This window comes from Molothrus aeneus, chromosome 17 (genome assembly GCF_037042795.1).
Source record: "Molothrus aeneus isolate 106 chromosome 17, BPBGC_Maene_1.0, whole genome shotgun sequence".
Lineage (NCBI taxonomy): Eukaryota > Metazoa > Chordata > Aves > Passeriformes > Icteridae > Molothrus > Molothrus aeneus.
In genome coordinates this window covers 14,753,715-14,772,347 of record NC_089662.1, presented here as the reverse complement: position 1 = coordinate 14,772,347, position 18,633 = coordinate 14,753,715, and the positions used below count along the sequence as shown (strand labels likewise).

Below are 18,633 nucleotides of genomic sequence, written 5' to 3'. Positions count from 1 at the left end.
AGGTTCCTATTAGTTTTAGAGAATTTAATATTAATGCCATCACTGTTACTTAGCCCTTTGCCTCTAAATAGCACAGGAAGGAATAATTTGATACATTAAATGGTCTAAGAATTAACAGTGCAGCAGCAGCACTGAGCTGGTAATTACAAACCACTTGTTCCCAAAATTGGCAAGTTGGCAGCTTGCACGTGCACACAGCAAGCAGGAAGATGGGAGACTAAAGTGACACTCAGTCAAAACCTGAATATGGGAAATTTGTACCTGAACTGTCTTACAGAAAAATGACCCCGGGGAAGCCTCAGGAAGGGGAGGAAAATCCATATTATACTAAGAGACTCTAAATTTTTCAGGCACACATTTAAGGTGGCAACTTCCATTTGCACTGCCACAGCTGCCTGCACAGAGGTGTTTGTGTCACTGCACTGCTTTGGGATACCCAGCAAGGAAGGGGAGCACAACATGCTCTGCACACACGGGAAAACCCAGAAGGCCAAGGGAACTCATAAAACAGCCACAGCACCAAAGCAGGCGTGGAAGGAGCTCTGCACCCCAGAGCAGGCAAGGCTGGCAGTGGGGCCAGGCCAGGTGCAGTGCCAACACGTGCCAACCCAGCCCTGAGCACGGGAGAGCCAGGAGCACACAGTTACCTGTGCACCAGGGCAGGAATGCAGGGCTGGCTGTAAAATCACACTGGGCTGTGCTGCAGCTCCTCTCTGAGGAAGGGCACAGTGACACGTGCAGGCTGGAGCACAGAGCATAACAAGCACTTGCCCAAGTTAAATATTACCCTTCCTCGAGAGATTCAGACTCTCCTGCTTTAATTGCCATTCAGGAGATGCAATTGCACACGGCTGCATGTCCTGTCTATTTTCCATCCCTCCGTGCCCATCTCCAGGCAGTCTGCTCTCCCCATCCTGCTCCCTTCACCAGGATCAGCACAGAGGCTCCCCAGGAGGAGCAGAGATCCGCCGGCAGCACGTTCCGTGCAGGCAGAGCACAAACGTAGCCACCACAAATGAGCAATCAAAGGCTCTTCAGCAGGCGCTGACACCGACACCGACCCGACCTCGGGGCTGGCAGCACCGGCTGCTGCTACCACAGCAAACATTTACACTTCCAAACACTCACAGCTCGGCGCTTGCTCCTTCCGTTCATTAGGAGACAAAGGGGTGGGAATTTCTGCCTCCTGGACACCCTCCAAAGGCGTCAGGAACCCCAGGGCCTGAGCCCAGTGCTCATGTAGGATCAGGATGAACAAACAGAGGGAGAGCTTTCGTTAAGAAAAATAATAAGAATTAAGTGAACGCTTGGGCAAGCAAGGGAGAGGAAAAAACAGGCAGAACCTCCCCAGTACTGTCCTTGAAGCAGGAGGGCAGGGAAGGACATGGGGACAACTCCTCATCCCCTGTGCCATGGGAACTGGAACTGCTGTAGGAGACAAAGGAAATCCTCTACTGCAGGCAGGCCCTGCCACCAGCCTGGGCATCCTACTCAAACAGGCAGCCACAGGACACGCAGGAAAATGGGGACATGTGGAGTGGAGCTGCCGAGGAAATGCAGTCAATAGGGAGTTCACCAGTGCTGTCCTTCAGCTGGAAGCAATCTAGAATACAGTCAGACCACAGCAGAGAACAGGAGACAGGTGGGATTCGGATTTAAAATTTCTATACACAACAAACACCAGTTAAATAGATTTTGAAATCATTGTTTTGTTAGTCTTCCAAATTAGGAGATTATACCCATTGGAGAGTACCCATTGGAAACTATCAAAAAATAACTTAAGAGTAATGGATCTACTGACTCAGTTCACACACCACAAACTGCACTGCCTGGAGTTTTAACACCCTGACTTTGCTGGAGAAAAAGAGAACAGGTTCTGTTGTTTTGGCTATTCCTCCCTCAAAAAAACCACAGACCTGATTTTTCAAGCATGTTCTACAAGTTCAGCGTGGCTGAACAAAAAGGGTTATCACATGCACAGCCGCATGTCTGCTGCAAGGGAGCCGTTCCAAGGGGGTCCGAGAGGCTGTTCCAGGTCAGTGCTTTGCCTGTCACACCCGGCTGGCCCGGGCTGCGAGGAGGAGCACACGGGGCAGGGGCTGCGAGGGGAGCACACGGGGCAGGGGCTGCGAGGGGCGGCACACGGGGCAGGGGCTGCGAGGAGGAGCACACGGGACAGGGGCTACGAGGGGCGGCACACGGGACAGGGGCTGCGAGGGGGAGCACACGGGACAGGGGCTGCGAGGGGGAGCACACGGGACAGGGGCTGCGAGGGGGAGCACACGGGACAGGGGCTGCGAGGGGCGGCACACGGGACAGGGGCTGCGCTCGCCCGGAGCACACGGGACAGGGGCTGCGAGGAGGAGCACACGGGACAGGGGCTGCGAGGGGCGGCACACGGGACAGGGGCTGCGAGGAGGAGCACACGGGACAGGGGCTGCGAGGAGGAGCACACGGGACAGGGGCTGCGAGGGGCGGCACACGGGACAGGGGCTGCGAGGGGCGGCACACGGGGCAGGGGCTGCGAGGAGGAGCACACGGGACAGGGGCTGCGAGGGGCGGCACACGGGACAGGGGCTGCGAGGGGCGGCACACGGGACAGGGGCTGCGCTCGCCCGGAGCACACGGGGCAGGGGCTGCGAGGGGCGGCACACGGGGCAGGGGCTGCGAGGAGGAGCACACGGGGCAGGGGCTGCGAGGAGGAGCACACGGGACAGGGGCTGCGAGGGGCGGCACACGGGACAGGGGCTGCGCTCGCCCGGAGCACACGGGGCAGGGGCTGCGAGGGGCGGCACACGGGACAGGGGCTGCGAGGGGCGGCACACGGGACAGGGGCTGCGAGGGGCGGCACACGGGACAGGGGCTGCGCTCCCCCGGCCGCGCACGGGGCAGGGCGGTGCCGCAGCATCCAGGAGAGCGGGCGCTCCCCGCTCCGTTCAGCGAGACCCGCGGCACATCTCCCAGTGCCATTTACGGCTAGAGCACGGTCCAGCGTGTCCTATCTACATCGTCTGAAAAAGCAGCTCGGGAAAAGCCCTGCTCCCAGCCGAGCTCGCCCACGATGCGTGCGGCCCAGGGGACCCGCACGGGGTGGATCCCAGGGCAGGGATTCTCATCCCCGAGGAGCGCTGGCCTGTACCGAGCCTGGCCCTGTCTCCGAGCTCCGCAGGGCAGCTGCGGACACCCAGCAGCCGCCAGGGAGGGGCACGGCAGGGGCAGAGTGTGCCACCCCGCCCGGCTCGCCCTGGGCACACCCAGGACTGCCCTGCTCGGCGGGACACGGCCACCTGCAGCAGCCGTGGCCTCTGACCTGACTTGAACCTGCTGCTTCCACTCTCACCGGGGCTAAACGGCCCAGAGCCAGGCCCATCTCTGCAATGCCACGCGGCAATAAAGCATCCCAAGCTGCCTCAGCCCTGACCTACAGAGGCTGCTTTGCAGCACACGCGATTTGCACCATGGAGACCAAGGAGAGATCCCTCAGCAGCAACACCCCGAGCCTGTCCCTGCTGTGGTTTCTTTTCTGTACATCGCCAGGTCCTGGGAAAGCAGCCATGCCAGCAGCCAGGGAAGGAGCACAGCCACAGCCCCACCTCCACACTATGCATCTGCCTCGCTTGCCAGACCTTTCAACTCCTGAAAAATTCTCCAAGCTGGAATTCTTCAATCATGTGGGATGATTGTTGTCCGAGATTTTCAAAGGCAGCAGCTCAGAGCTCCCTGCCAAGGGTACTCTCACCATGCAGTGAGTGTACCCATTTAAGACCCACAGCAGCTTGGCCTCCACAGTCAGATTACAGAGCTGTTCTTGTCTGCAATAATTAAAGGCAACACTGAATGGCCTCTCCAGCTGCTGTGGTTTATTAGAAGCAAAAAAGCTATCAGAGAGAGGGTGCAACTCTGAACTTCCAACACACAGACCATTACCTACAGGATTTTGTAAGAACTCTGATGTCCCAAGACATTTATTAGCTTTGTTGTGAGCTAAGCAACCTTGGAATACACAATATTTTTATATGATTTTCTCCCGCCTGACAAGCAAACTGGTAATCCAGCTGCTGTAAATAAATTAACTGATTCCATTATCAGCATAGGGAATGACTTCACTGGAAAAAAAAATCATCCCTCTATCTATGAACTTATTTAACACCTAAGAAACTGCCCATCAAATCCCAGCCTGTGTGACACCTCCCTATGTGTCAGCAGTAGAGCAATGCCATGAGTCTGTTTGGGATGCCATGAACAGGGAAAAGAAAAACCCTTCCTTCAATCGCCCCAGGCCTGTGGCACCCGTGCCCTTCAGGACCAGACCCTGTGCAGGGCAGGCCATGAGCCCAGCACTGCCCTTCCCTCCTCCCCAGACACCCCAACCCTCACCAGCAGCGCCAGCGCCAGGCACGGGCAAGCCCTGAGCCTTATCACGGGCAGGGGGAATCAGAGAGCAGATCCGCACCACCCTGTACCACAGCAGCACAGCAGCACTGCCATTAAGTTACACATTAATCCCAGATAAGCGGCCACAAGGCTATTGAGCCAGCCAGCTCAGCAAGGGATCAGCACTCGCACAGCCCCGAGCTGCAGCCGGGGCTCGCGGGCCACCACCACTGAGAGGGACGAGGCTCAGAGCCCACCAGGCTCACCTGGCTCCGTACACACAGGAACACCCTGAGGCAAGTTCAGCAGAGGCTGTCTGTGATCAGGCTGTGGAGATGGGACACAAAATATCCTGCCTGTCCCTCTGTGGGCAGGAGCAGCCACCACTGCCTCCTCCTGCCCCGGCCACCAGCTCTGATTGGGTCTGCAGCTGCTTGGGAAGGGATGAGCACACACAGGGGCACATGAGGAACAGCAAACATCCTTTTCTTCCTTCCCTCTCTCCCACTGAAACACCTTTAAGCTCCTTGCACACAGCAGCAACTTAAGTTTCTCTAAGAGACTTGAGTGTCTGCCAAGGGTTCTGACCACTCTCCCATTGATACAAGCAACAGGGCAGAGGGGGGAAAAATAATAAACTAATCAATTCCGGCCTGTCTGCAGCCAGAAATGGAGCTCTGCATGAGTCAGACATACAGCTACCTTGGAAAAATTAAACACCTCGGGAATGGGAGGCCAGTGCTCCCAGGTGGAACAGCCAGAAGAGCAGAGCAGGCAGCGAGGGCAGGACTCCTCTGGGCCAGGGCAGCCCCGAGGGGTCTCAGCAAGGAGCTGGCTGAGGCTGGTATCCCACAGACCCTGCCCACATCGGCACCTCCAGCTCACTGGGCATGGCATGAGCCCACAGCAAAGCAGCAGCCCACCCTCCTCCTCCTCCCTGCCAAGGCACCAGCCATTCCCTCCATCTGGATAACAAGATTTTACATTACACCCATTTACCCACTCAAGTCACCCCATTTGTGCAGGTTGTGTTTGCTTCCCCAAGCTACTACAGCCAAAGGCCATCCTCCCCCAGTGGCCCCTTTCCCCCCGTGGTCCTGTGAATGCCGTGTTGCTCTCTGGCACATCCTGTGGGTCTGGGGATTGGTGAGCCCTCCCCAGCCAGGGGGGACACCCCACGTGCGGAGGGAGGCAGCTGGGGGAGGGCAGTGTGGGGAAAAGGGTCAGAGTCAGCACCTGCCACGAGCCCTGCTCTGCCCCAGCTTTCTGCAGCGCAGCAGCAAACCCACAACTGCTGTGTTGACAGGCATTTTCTCTTGTTTAATTAGGTGAAAGCAGGGTTAACCCAGAGCACCCTGAAGCCGGGCAGCCCTCGCCCCCCTCCTGCCACAGCTCCCTCCATCTGCTCCTGCCCGAGGGCCCTTCCCAGCCCCATGCACAGAAGCAGCAGCAGCCCTGGAGCTGCTCACAGGGCCAGGTACCAGCAGAGACCCTGCTGCTGCAGCCCAGACACTGCCAGGCCATCCAGGACAGCCCAGCGCACTCCAAAGTCAGGCTGAAGGGGTGGCTGCACACTGACAATCCTGCCCAGGCCCTCCAAACACAAAGGGATGCTTGACCAATCCTTTCCTATAACTCCACACATGAGTTAGGGCAGGAAGATGCATAACGGGTCTGGGCAGAAGTAGAACTGAGGCAGCACCTTATTTACAGGTTTGATTAGCAATAATTGAACAGGGAACATTTTACACCTGGCTGTCACACAAGATGCTCTGCCAGCCCCACACCAGGGCTCAGGCCACAGCCAGGAGAGATGGGGCAGCCAGGACAAGGGGCCCACAGCACAGGCAGGGTGTGACAGAGCACGTCCCTGCACTTGCTCCAGGGTTATTCCTGCGGCAGGCAAGGAGGCAAAAACAAGGAGGCCTGAGAGGCAGAGGGGAGAGATGCTTGCAAAGTGCCAGGGCTGCTTTATGCAAAAGGAAGGAGCAGTGATGCTGTGGGAAGCACCTGCTGCTGCCTGAGAGCAGCCTGACCCACCTCAAAGCAGAAGCTGCCTGTGCCCCTCAGCCAAGTCTTTTGGTTGGGGTATTTTCAGTTCTACAGGCAGTGCCCACATTGACAGAGTGGGAGAGCTGTGACCTATGCTTGCCATACTTGCATCAAATGACAGCAAGACAGAGCTTGGTTCCTAGAATAAACTTCCCCTTTTCAGAAAAAGAGAGGGTGATTTGAATAAGCAGTGTATTTTCAACATCTTGCTCAACTGGACCATCGCAGTGCCCGCAGGTGAAGCGGTGCAGACCATGCTCACAGGGCACCCAGAGCACCAACACACCTCTCGTGGCAAAAACCCCAGCCCCACAGGAAAGAGACACCACATTGCACAATGCACTGGCCCTGCCACTCCAGGCCAACCCTGACAAGCACAACAGCTCTTAACTGGAAAGTGATTTTAAACTTTTAACACCTTGCAAACACCTGCCTATAGGGACAGCTCTGAACCATGGGCTCCCTCTGCACACCAAGGGCACAGCAAGGAGTGAGTGCCTCTGGGCTGGCAGCAGCAAGGAACACCCTCTGCCTGGCTGTGCCTGGCTCCTCCACAACCAGCACCAGCTCCTGTGCTGCCAAAGCTCCCAGGGCAACGCTGCACTGGGGCCAGGACAAGGGGAGCAGAGGCCCCTGTGAGCTCCAGCACTGCTGACAGCCACTGCAGGGAGATGTGGGGCTGCCTGTGTGAGCAATAGGGAGTCTGGTCTCCAATGCAGAGCCACACAAGCTCACAAGAGTCACAGCTGCTCTTCTAGAAGGTGGAAGCCTGACTGCCAAACAGCAGAGTATCTCACTTAGCTGTCAGCACAAAGCTTTATGTGTCTGGAAACATGGTTTCAACCTGAAAGCTAGAAAAGGAAGCCTTTTCCCCTAAATGCTCCATGGTGGTCAATGGCTAACAACATTCTCACACTCCTACCTCCCCATCACCTCAAACTTCTCCAATCTGGTTCTGCATTTGGTCACTGCTGCTGTCAAACCTGCCTGCTGAACCTTGGGCTTCTTCGAGAGCACGGCACGGCACCCAGGCACAGGCCTGAGGCATATTCCCACTCAATAGCTGGTCTCCAGGCTGGCATTTCCAAGGGCTTTGATCCATTCCAAATAAGGCAATCAGCTTAGCCCTTGATTAAATACATAGCATAATCCACCTAAATCTTGTTAGCCGAGAAGCAAGTTGCTCGTCTCACCAGTTGTGGGTGGCAGTGCGTGCCACCGCGGGGCAAGTGGGGCTGTGGCACTGTGCAGGTGGCCCTCGGGGCATGTCCTGGGCAGGCAGCAGCACTGGGGCAGCTGCTGACCACAGCAAGGCTGCTCCAGCCAGCCCCTGTGCACTCCCATTCGTGGGGTCCTCCTGCAAAGCTTCCCCTGCAGCATGCAAAAAGCACCCACGGAAGGCACCTGCACCCTCCCAGCTGGCAGGTACAGGGAGGGTGCCCCCAGGGCACCGGGCACCCAACAGCCAGCAAAACCCTCAAAAAAAAACCAAACACAGGAAAAGAGAATTCACTGATCCTGAGCAGGGAGCCAGGCTGCAGCAGGGAAGGAGGATGTGCTGCAGCTTTGGGGGAATTTCACACCACTGCAGTTTTTCCTTCCTTGGGAGGAATGAATCAGTAGCCCAGCCCTGTAGAGCCTCAGCAGAACAGGATGGTGCTGAGGGGGAAGCATGCCACAAGGGCCAGACAGGGGCCTGGGCAGGTGAGATGCAGGTGTGCAGGCAGGACATCAGCCCCACAGCCACCCCTCCACTGCTCTGGGCAGTCCCTGCAGCTGGGAAAGCAGGGAAAGGCAGCAGCTCCTGCTGCCCCCAGACCCTCTGCACTGCCCAGAGCACACTCACTGCGGGTGCACACACGTTTGCACCGTCCCCAACAGCGGGACACAGGGAGAGCGAGTACCCCAGCACCACTGCCACCCAAAGCCGTACTGGAACAGGGGAGATCTGCTCCCCAGACACAGAGCAGGTGTTACTGAAGTCTTTAGCAGACAAATTCCCTGGCAAGTGCTATTGCTCCCTGTTTCCCTCCTGGTTCTGGACCCAGCAGGTGGGGACTGGCTCTGCATGCAGGTGACCCTCTGGGGGCTGGTCACAGCCTGCAGGCAGGAGCCCTGCAGATCTCTCTTCCATGCTGCACTAGCAACTCCAGCACTTCCTGCAGCAGCCAGGCACGTTTAACAGCTACTGGAAAGATTTTAAGCTAATTTAACCCATTAAACTAGTTAACACATTATATGGCTTCTGTCATCCCAATTACCCTAAAAAGCCCAGGTATTGATCTTGAGATGAGTGCAGGGAGGAGGAAAAAAATATTTAAAAATTAGTAAGAAGGGGAAAAAAAGGAAAAAAAAGTCTTGGGCACAATCCCAAAACACAGTTGCAGGCAGATCAGGAAAATCTTCACAGGATTTCAAACAACAACAACAAAAGCAAGCAGCCAACAGAGGCAATATCTGCTCTCACCAAACACCAGCCAGGAAGGCTGAGCAGAGCTCGGCTCGCCAGTCACCAGCTGGTGTAAGAGGAATCAGGTTTTTGGCATGGGGATCCTCCCCCCAAGCCGGGCAAGGGAACAGGCTGCCCGCAGAGGAGCTGGGATGATAAATGACAGCAGTTGAGCACTGCAGGGGCATTTCACCGCTTCAGAGGTTGCTGCTATAACAATCTTCTCTGACTCAGCAGCTGAAAGGGACGCCGGGAAGGAAGCACCATAAAAAAAAAAGTCATGCATTATTAATATGGACTCTGGCAGCAAGACATGAGTTGGAAAAACACCGAGGGAGAAAAAAAAAATGACTGCAGAATAGGAGCGAGCTGCATGTGTGGAAGCATTTCACATTCCTGCGGGAGTGGGGGCCACCCCGCGCCCCTGCAGGGTCCCCAGCTCCAAGGGAAGCCCGTGTTTGCTGACAGGAACTCAACATGCACGGTGCTCTCCCTGGACCCAGGCTGCTGCAGCCCTGTGCAGAACCTGGCCACGGCCTGCACTCATTTCCAGCCACAGCAGCTCCTGGCTTTCCTGCCGAGGCACACGGCTGTTCCAGCAGCTGATTTTATTTACCTGTGCTCTGTGCATCGCCTGCTGAGTCCCCAGGGCTTCCCCCCGTGCATCCCAGCCCTGCCTGGCCAGAGCAGCCGTGCCAGGAGTGCCCAGGGCTCCGAGGCACAGCCTGCAGCCTCTGCCAGCCCTGCTGGCACAGGGGCCACGGAGGCAGGCACTGAAATGCCTCCTTTTCCTGCCAGGTAGCAAGGGAAAAAAATATCTGTTTGCACTTGACTACCTGGTGCACTGCAGTGTTTGCTTTCCTCTCCTATTCCAGCTGCTTTGTACAGTTTTTTTGGAGGCAATTTATAAACATTGGCATTCACGTAGCCACCTTCTGCACTTCCCACCCGAAATCCTTGCTCCCCACCTGCTGCTGTGGGGACTCACCATCAATCCAGAGTGTGCACTCCTGTGTCACAGGCAGCCCATGGCCCTCTCCAGCCTGTGCTGCCAGTGCAGGGACCCCCGAGCCCCACTCAGGAGCCTCTTGGCAGGCTCTGAGCACAGCTCAGCCCAGCCCAGCCCGGGCCCCAGGCTCTCCAAAGCAAGGGAAGTGGTGGCTAACACAGCACCAGGCTCCAAGAGTCTCCTTGGATAATTTGTATGGCAATAGCATTCAATAAAGCCAATCAATTATTTTGCTATAAAATTCTCCAGACGCACAAACAAGCGCTGGTGGAACTGCTTACAGCCCAGCCCAGCCCACAGCAGCGCAGAGGGTGCTCTGCCTGTGTTTCCTTCCTTCCATCATGTGTGCAGGGGTATCCTCCACACAGAAACAGCTCCCAACCTTCACCTGTCAGGTTAGAAAGGCACAGGGAGGGAACAGCTTCATAGGAGCTGTCCCACACACAGCCCAACCATCACAGGGGCACGGGCCTGCCCATTGGGGCAGGAGAGGGGGAGAGGCTCCCACCGAGCAAGGGAGACTGAGGCACAAACCACAGGAAAAACCCACAGTCCTATTTGCACTCACATCTCCTGGGAGCAGCCCCCTCCCTGCCGCAGGAGCTGGGGGCAGGCACGCACACCCAGCCGGGTCCCCCGTGCTGAGGAGGCTGCCCAGCTCCCCAGCAGCACCTCCAGAGGGGCCCAGGACGACAGCCCTGCCCAGGGCAAGGGCTCCAGAGAGCTTTGTGCCAGCCCACGGATGCCACGTACAGGTGCAGGCTTACAAAGGCAGAACCTGTTGGTTTTGCACCTCAAACAGAAACCTAGGAAAATGACCTTTAGGAAGTGACACACAGCGTCACCACACGCTTCCAGCTAAAGCCCCAGCAAGCAAGCACTGAGCCATCACCTCCCCTGCACAGCCAGGAGGGAGACAGGAGCTCAAACCCAGCTTCTCACACCCCTGCAGGCACATTTGTGTGCCTTGAGAAAGCAAAGTGTCCAATAAGGGGCACTGAAGCGTGTGGCTTTATCAAAAACACCCATAGTCACCATAAAGCACCGTGGGTCCCCCAAAACCACCTCCCCCCAGGTCCCTCCTTCACTTTAGCAAGACCAGCAAGCGGCAGGAAATTCCTTCCACAATGAAAAAAGGACCCCGTGGCCCTGCCCATCACACTCCACACCATATGCAGTGTCCCACAAGGACACCTCCCACCAGGACGAGGGCTACACCTGCCATCCACTGTCACCCCTGGGACCTTTCCAAGCAGCAGATGAGGATGGCCCAGGGCTCTTCTCCTGCCGGGCACTGACATCACCCTCAGCTTTCCAATCCACCTTTCCTTTCAAAATAAGAGCAGCTCCAGGGTAATGCTGAAAGGCCTGGTGGTTTTAATGTTATCTATTCCACATTCCCTAAAAAACCACACCCACCAACATCTCTCAAAAATTTCTGATTTGGGCTTATCTTGCATTTCAACAGCACAGTCCACTATACATTTTCTCCTCTATCTCTCCAAACAGGACTAATCCCCACGGTATTTAGAGCTAGTGCTAGAAAAGCTTCAAACACACATTAACCACCCTAAAGCATCCGTGTTCAAAATGCTGCCAGCCAAAACCACAGCCAGAAGATTCTGAATGCAATGGAGAAGAAAAAGCCTGTATGGAAATAAACTTTACTAAAATAACCCAGCAAAGGTTTTGTCAAAGTAAATACATTGTATTGTGACAATGAGGTTTTAAAAATAAAGCTGTTGAGGGAAGGCTTTTCTTGCTCTGTCCAGCTGCAGATCAGCTCCTCTTGCAGAGCCCTCCCAGCGCAAGGGCACATCTGCCATGCCACCACCACTGCCGCCACCCCTGTGAGACTCCCCGGAAATTTCAGTTAAGATTAAGTATTTAAGGACTCCATGTGCTTGGATATTTAAATCCACCAATTGTAACAGCATTCAAATGGGATCAAGTGCAAACACAGAGCTCCCCACACTGCTCAGCTCCGCTCCCTGCACTGGTCCCCAGGGGGGTTCATCGTACCCTGCAGAGCAGATGCTGCCTGAGTTAATGCAATTAATGAGTCCACCTGGAAGAGAGGCAGAGGATCAGCCCAGGAAATAAAGCAGCAGTGCCAGAGCCCTTATCTCCACCAGAACCAGCACCACCTGAGGCAGCTGAGTGCCTGCTGAAGCCCTGGCCTTCCATGGCCTCCCAAACCCATGAAGACCATTGTCTCCTGGGCTGACAGCATGGGTGGTTTTGCTTTAAGGTCTGCTCTGCTACAGATTACTGAGGTTTTGAAGCACTCAATTCACTGGAATGAACCAGTACCTGGAAGCTTCTGTGTCTGCCAAGCAGCTTCCACAAGCCAGGCTTCCAGAGATACACGGATGAAACATGAACTCTACACATAATCTGCAGTTGCAACACCCAGAGAGCCACCAGCAAAATAACCCAAACCAGATGTGCCTGACAAACAGCACAGGTGCTTACAGGCAAGGAAAACCCAGTAATTCATCTGCCCTCACAGTAATTTGTTAGCCTTGAGCAAGAGGTGGTCTCCAACCAACATTGCACCACCAGCATCCTGGACACACTGGCACAGGAGCAGCTGGGTGGAACAGGGCTGCTCCCCGTCCCAGCCCTGCTTTGTAGGAGCCTCTGTGCTGGAAGAACGTGGTGCTGCCAAAGGAATATTTCCCACAGCTGCCACCAGTCTCCTCCTGCTCAGAGCACAGGAGATCCCAAGCTCAAGTTCTTGTATCAAGAAGCACTTGAGCATTTCTTACTACCCCCAGTCACTGTCAGACCCAATGACTGCAATATTCTCTGTGGGATTGGCTGTGGAACCAGGCTGCTCCCTCCTCAGGTTGTGAAATGCTGCTTGGCAGATCTTTGGGCAGAGGAGGGTGAGGGAGGGCAGGGCTGCTGTGTTCCACAGTAAGATACCACACTCCTCATGTGCCCGGGGAAGACCTGGAGATGAAAGCCAGGGCTATAACAGCACAAACCTCATTTCATTATTCCAAGCTGCACCTTCCCCTTCTGTCCTTGCTCAGACAGACCCAGCATGCTGCCAGCAAACCCAGAAGGACACCTGCACCCAGCCCCTGCCCGGCCAAGCTGAGGCCATCGCAGCTGAGCAGGGTCCTGGGCTGGGCACCAGCCCCAGTGAGGGCTGCCCCTGGCCCGGGGCTCTGCCCTGCCACCCCCTTCCTTCTGCCCAGGCTCCCACAGCAGAGCTCAGAAGGCAAAGCAGCAGCAACCTCTCCCCCACACAACTGCCCCAGCCCAGCAGCTCCACTCCCCACCGTGCCATGCCCCTGCCTTGGCCACCGCTCTTCCTCTGTCCCTCACCACCACAGGCAACTCAACCAGAGTGTCTCCAGCTGGGACAAGCTGGCAGTAGCAAAATCTTTTGCCATTTTCATCCCCAGAACTCCTCTGTGCTAAGATCTGCCAGGCTGATGCATTAAACGACCAAGGTGGATCAGCCACCTTTGGTGATACAACATTGTTCCAAAAGTGACAACGAGCTGTACCACGGCAGCTGTTGGTCCCCACAGCCCTGCTCTGCTGGTCACCCACACCCACCAGATCAGTGTTTCAAAGCATTCCTGCCTATCAAAATCAAGTTCTTGCACCATAAATGTAATTCAGGGCTTGTGGTGCTATTTCATGCCCTGTATGACCAGTTGGGAGCAATTCCTGATAAGTTTGGAGGAAGTAAAGGCAGACTGAATTACAGCTCTCTCTCAAAGGTAACAATCCTTCACCCAGTAATTTAAATTCTCTACATTATTTTCCTGCATCAGATCCAACCAAGTATGACTTCTGGGGAAATCAAAATTAAAAAAATTAAAATTAAATAGAAGCTCCAACAGCCATTGAGACAGAGGAAAAGCGAAGAGCTGCTACCTGAGCATCAGGGAAGGCCCCTGCCAGCCCTCCCAGCCATGCAGCCACCACCCTCCACACCAGGACCAAGTCCAAGGTCAGAGGTTGCAGCTAGAGGTATCAAGATTAAATGATTTTCAGCTTGGAAAAGCATTATTGCTTTCAGTTGCAGGAGGAAATCCCCCTAGTTTCCTAGGCCCTGTTCAAAGAGAACAAAACCAGACACTTGTAGAAAAGCTGTATGAGCCACCACCATGTGAAAACAGGGCACGCAGGGACAACCCCACACGCCAGGGATGAATTCAGAAGCAGAGGATAGGATGAAACAGAAACAGCTTCTCCAGGTGTCCCACCTCCAGGTCAGCACACTCTTTGTGCCCACATCACCCTTGCTCCGACCCTGGGGTCTGGGCATGGACAGAGTGGCTCTGGCGAGCCCATTTCTCCACATCCCGCCTGGGGAAGGCAACAGGCACAGAGGGCAGCTGTCCCGGGGGGGAGAGCCTCAGTGCCAAGAACAGGCCCTACAAAATAACGTGTCAAGGCCTCCATAACAGGACAAAACTGTCTGCCCAGTGCCAAGCTCTGTTTTTCCCAAGATGAGGCCAGTGTGAGCTCTTGCAGTGAAGGCCCAACCTGCCCTGCTGGTCCCAGGCCCTCTGAGCACAGCAGCGAGCACAAGCAACCTCCCCACCCGCACGGGCACCCCACGTACCTGCTGCCTGAGCAGGGCCTGTGGGACACGAGGGCAGCTCCTGGAGCCTCCAGCCACCCCAGCCCCGCCATGCCCTGGCTGCAGAACAATTGACCTCATCCTGGTCACCATGGGCACGATGAGACAGACCCACACAGCCACCGGGAGCAGCTGGAGGTCAGGGAGAGCCTGCTGTGCCTGTGCCATGGCTGGGTCCCTGGCACTTCACCCGCCAAGGTGGGAGCCCAGGGATGGAGCTGCCAGGGTGGTGTATGGGGAGGACACACGGGAATTGGATGTGAGAGCTGGGAAGGAGGTGGCACTGGCTGTTTACATTGGATCGCTCCGCGCAAACTTGAGGCCACAAGAACATTTCAGTTCCCCAGGAGGAAACCTTGGTGAAGAACAGAAACGAGGAGCTACCTTGGGCATCACATACGTCCACGCACAGCACAAACATAAGGCCCAAAAGCCCTGGACTGCCTGCAGGAGCCAAGCATGGTTATTTGCTGACAGTAAACAGAAATTTCTTCCTGCATTTCCATCTGAAGCAGATTGCTGGGTTACCTGGGCTGTGAGGAGCCAAACACCACAGTCGATCAGGTAGCAGGCCAGCACTGGGCAGGCAACTCAGAACCCAGGCTGGGGTCCCCTTCCCCATCTCCAAAGGGCACCAGGAGCAGTTATCCAGCTTTTCCAGCCGACAAGCATGCCAGCTCCACACCAATGCGCTGAGACAGCACCCAGAAGTGCAACTGTCCCAGTTTTCTCCTGGCACTGGCGCACAACTGCTTGAACACAACACGCCTCGGCAGTGCTGGTGAAATTTACCCCCACAGACGTGGGGCCTGGGGACAGGCTCCCACCCATGGTGACAGCACACCCTGCCACAGGGCCATGGCTCCAGGGCAGGCTGGCTCCAGCCCTGCCACCACCAGCTGCTGACCCACGAGCACAGACCCTTCCCAGCAGCCTGTGGCACCAGGCAGACAAAAGCCCTTCCAGGCTCCAGCTGGTTCAAGCGCACTTGCAGCTTCAGGTCCCATTTATTTGGATTTTTTTCTTTTCAATTGAGGTACAATCAAGGAATTGATTAATCACTGGATTAATCACTTCCCTGCCCGTGGTTTAGCCAATGAACTGCGAGTCCTTCTTCGGCCACTTCCCCAGCATTCCCTACAAGGGATGGTCTCAGGACAGAGGTTTCCCCAGCCCTTCAGTGGCCACAGAAGAGCAGCCCAGTCCCACTCCATGCACTGAGGCAGCAGCAGGCAGGACAAATGCCCCAGAACTCTCTGCTGACAGCATCTCTCCATCACCTGCATGTGGTTGATTTATTCAAATCCCCAGCTCAGCTCATCTCCTATCACACTCGCTCTTCTCCCAAGCTTCTACTCACCCCTGCAGCCTGAAAACAAACTCCCTCCAAGTGCTGAGAGGATTAGCCCAGCCATCCCAGGAACACCGGGCTGGGCTTTCATGAGGAAACATTTTTGGCTAAAAGAGGAAGGAAATTAAAAAAAAAGGAAGCAGATCTTCTGTCACCTGATGAGAAGATGACTCAGAACATCACTGACATCCATGGGTGGGTAGGGACAGGGACCACTAACACCTCCTTGCCTCCTCTTTGAGCATCACAGATAGGAAGAACATTGGGTAGGACGTGACCACATTATCTGAGGTCCACACAGAGAAAATCCTCTTGGCACAGAACTAGCCTTAAATGTATTTATACCCTATACCACCTCTAAGACTGGTGACCACACAGAAGTAACATGAAATTAATCAGAATACTCAAAAAGAAGGAAAAAAAGCCATCCTTACAAGAGAAATTTCCTTCTTAAAGCGCAATTCTACCTGGGCCTGGGAAGCTCATCCACAGCCACGCCGTTCCCTGTGCCTGCCCCACAAAGGATGCCCTGGACACAGAGCCACTGGCCCACAGCGGCACGCGAGTGAACAGGACAAGCCAGGCTGTGCCCACAGAGGGAGCAGGAGGTGGCTGTGCCTCCCGGAGCCTGGGGGCCAGCAGAGCCCTGGGCCACCACGGCAAGGCTCAGCACACACAGCCCCACTTGGGATGTGCCCAGGACACGAGCAGAGCCTCATACACCAGCCAACCCCTACTCAGCCCTGGGAAAGGCTCCCAAAGCCCAGAGGCAGCCACGGGACAGCATTTGTAAATAAAAACCCACAGAAGTCACCTTGAAAGCACACAGAGATCTCCTTGGGATGTCCAAGATAGGAATGGCATGAGCTATACCAATGACATTTCAAGGAGAATCTCCCTATTTCTTTGGAAAGAGCCGTTTCTATAGAAATAAATTGTTGCCAAAGTTTGGTTGAAGGCCAAACCACGAGCCTTGGCTCCTTGCAGGAACGAGATACACCGTATGAAGTGAACAGATGCTTTCCGGGCACAAGCCTTCCCGTATCTCAGAGGAGATAGACCGACAGCCCCACCAGCACCGGGTGCGGGCCATATTGACACACGGCTTCTCCAGTTCCCCACGAAGCTATGACACGGAACACAGGGACGAGTACGCTCTCCTTCTAAAATACACACTTCTCATCTTCCCACTTGACAATCAGAGTAGGGTTTCCGCGAGGGAGCACGTTCGGATCACAAGCACTTGGACAACACTGCACTACTCCAAAACAAACTCCGGGGCGGGCAGCAGCGGGCTCGCTGCCCCCCGCCCGCCGCGGGCACAGGCGCCGCTCGGCCCCGGCGGCGCGGGGAAGGCGCGGGGAGCGCGGCCGGCGCCTCCCGCCGCCCCGGGGACCCGCAGCCCGGCCCGAGGGGCGCCGGGCACGCCGGGGGCAGCGCCGCCTCCTCCTCCGGCCGCGGCGGGAGATGAGCACGCGCTGGGCAGCCCCGGGCACCGCGGAGCCGCAGCCGGGGGCGCCGGGCCCGGGCCGCCCCTCGCCGGGGATGCCGCGGCCCCCGGGCCGGCCGGGCGCGGATTACTCAGCGTTTCCAGCGGCAGCCGGTGCGCCCGTGCCCCTGCCCGTGTCCCCCCGCCCCGGGCCCCGGCCCGCCGCTTACCGATGCCCGGCGCCACATACACGAAGTAGAGGAAGGAGGAGGAGAGCGAGAAGAGGAAGAGCGCGGCCAGCAGCGAGCGCCGGGGCAGCAGCCGCCAGGCGCCGCGGGGGCCGCGGGGCCACCGCATGGCCGATGCGGCGCCGCCGCCGCCCTGCTGCCGCTCCGCCGCCGCCGCTCACATGCGCCGAGGCCCGGCGGGAGGCGCCGCGCCGGGGCCGCTCCGAGCCGCCGCCCGCGCCCAGCGCCGCCGCATGAATGTGCCGCGGCGGGGCGGGGCGGGCAGCGGGGCGGGCAGCGGGGCGGGCCGTGCCGGCTGAGCCCCCGCCGCACCGACCATCCCGGCATGCGCCGCCCCGCGCAGCGCCGGCGGTCCCGGGGAGCCGGCAGCGACCTCAGCGCGCCCGGCCGCGGTCCTGGGGTGCCGCTGATGCTCCTGGGATAGCCAGCATTAGCCCCAGGAGGTTAGGCACGGGCTCTGGGGCCCAGACAACGGCCCTGAGACAGACCGCGATGGCCCAGGACACCCAGCAGTGGTCAAGGGACACCCAACGACGGCCCCGAGACACTCAGAAGTGGCCGAGGGCAGCCGGCCGTGGCCCCAGCGAAGCCATCCAGGACACCCAGCCACGGCCCTGGGACATTCATCCGTGGCTCAGGGCACCCAGCCATGGTCGGGGACACCCAGCCATGCACCTGGGACACACAGCCCCAGGAGAGCAAGGGCTCAGCCCCTGCCCTGCCGAGCAGCAGGGTCTGTTCGAGCCTGTGCTGGACATTGTGGGGGAAGACACAGCCCGAGGGATGTGATGGACACCAATGCATAGAAGGGAACAGGGGTGAAGTCATCACAGTCAGTGCAATAATCAGCACAACCAGCAACCAGCACCGCAGTCAGTTACAGAGTAATTAAGTAGTTTTGCACACATTTGTGGGCAGCTCCCCTGATGTGTGTAGGAGGAGTTGGAAGCAGATTTGGAGATGCTTGAAAATGAAAATATGAGACCAGAAACACCTTCTTTATCGAGGGAGCTGGAAGTAGCTGCAGAGCAGATGGAGCCCAGCCCAGCCCAGAGAGGACTGGGTTTTGCCTCGTTTATGATTGGAGACTTTGCTCAGGGGAGGCTGGA

General features: G+C 56.8%; 1 protein-coding gene across 1 annotated transcript in view; it reads right to left on the bottom strand.

The window, feature by feature from the left end:
• B4GALT5 (beta-1,4-galactosyltransferase 5) overlaps window positions 1–17,633 on the bottom strand; it is a 33,121-nt gene extending 15,488 nt beyond the window's left edge. Inside the window, exon 1 of the mRNA XM_066561664.1 lies at window positions 17,507–17,633. Coding sequence (XP_066417761.1) covers window positions 17,507–17,633 — 127 coding nt within the window. The remainder of the gene's footprint in view (window positions 1–17,506) is intronic.
• Between the last annotated feature and the right edge of the window lie 1,000 nt (window positions 17,634–18,633).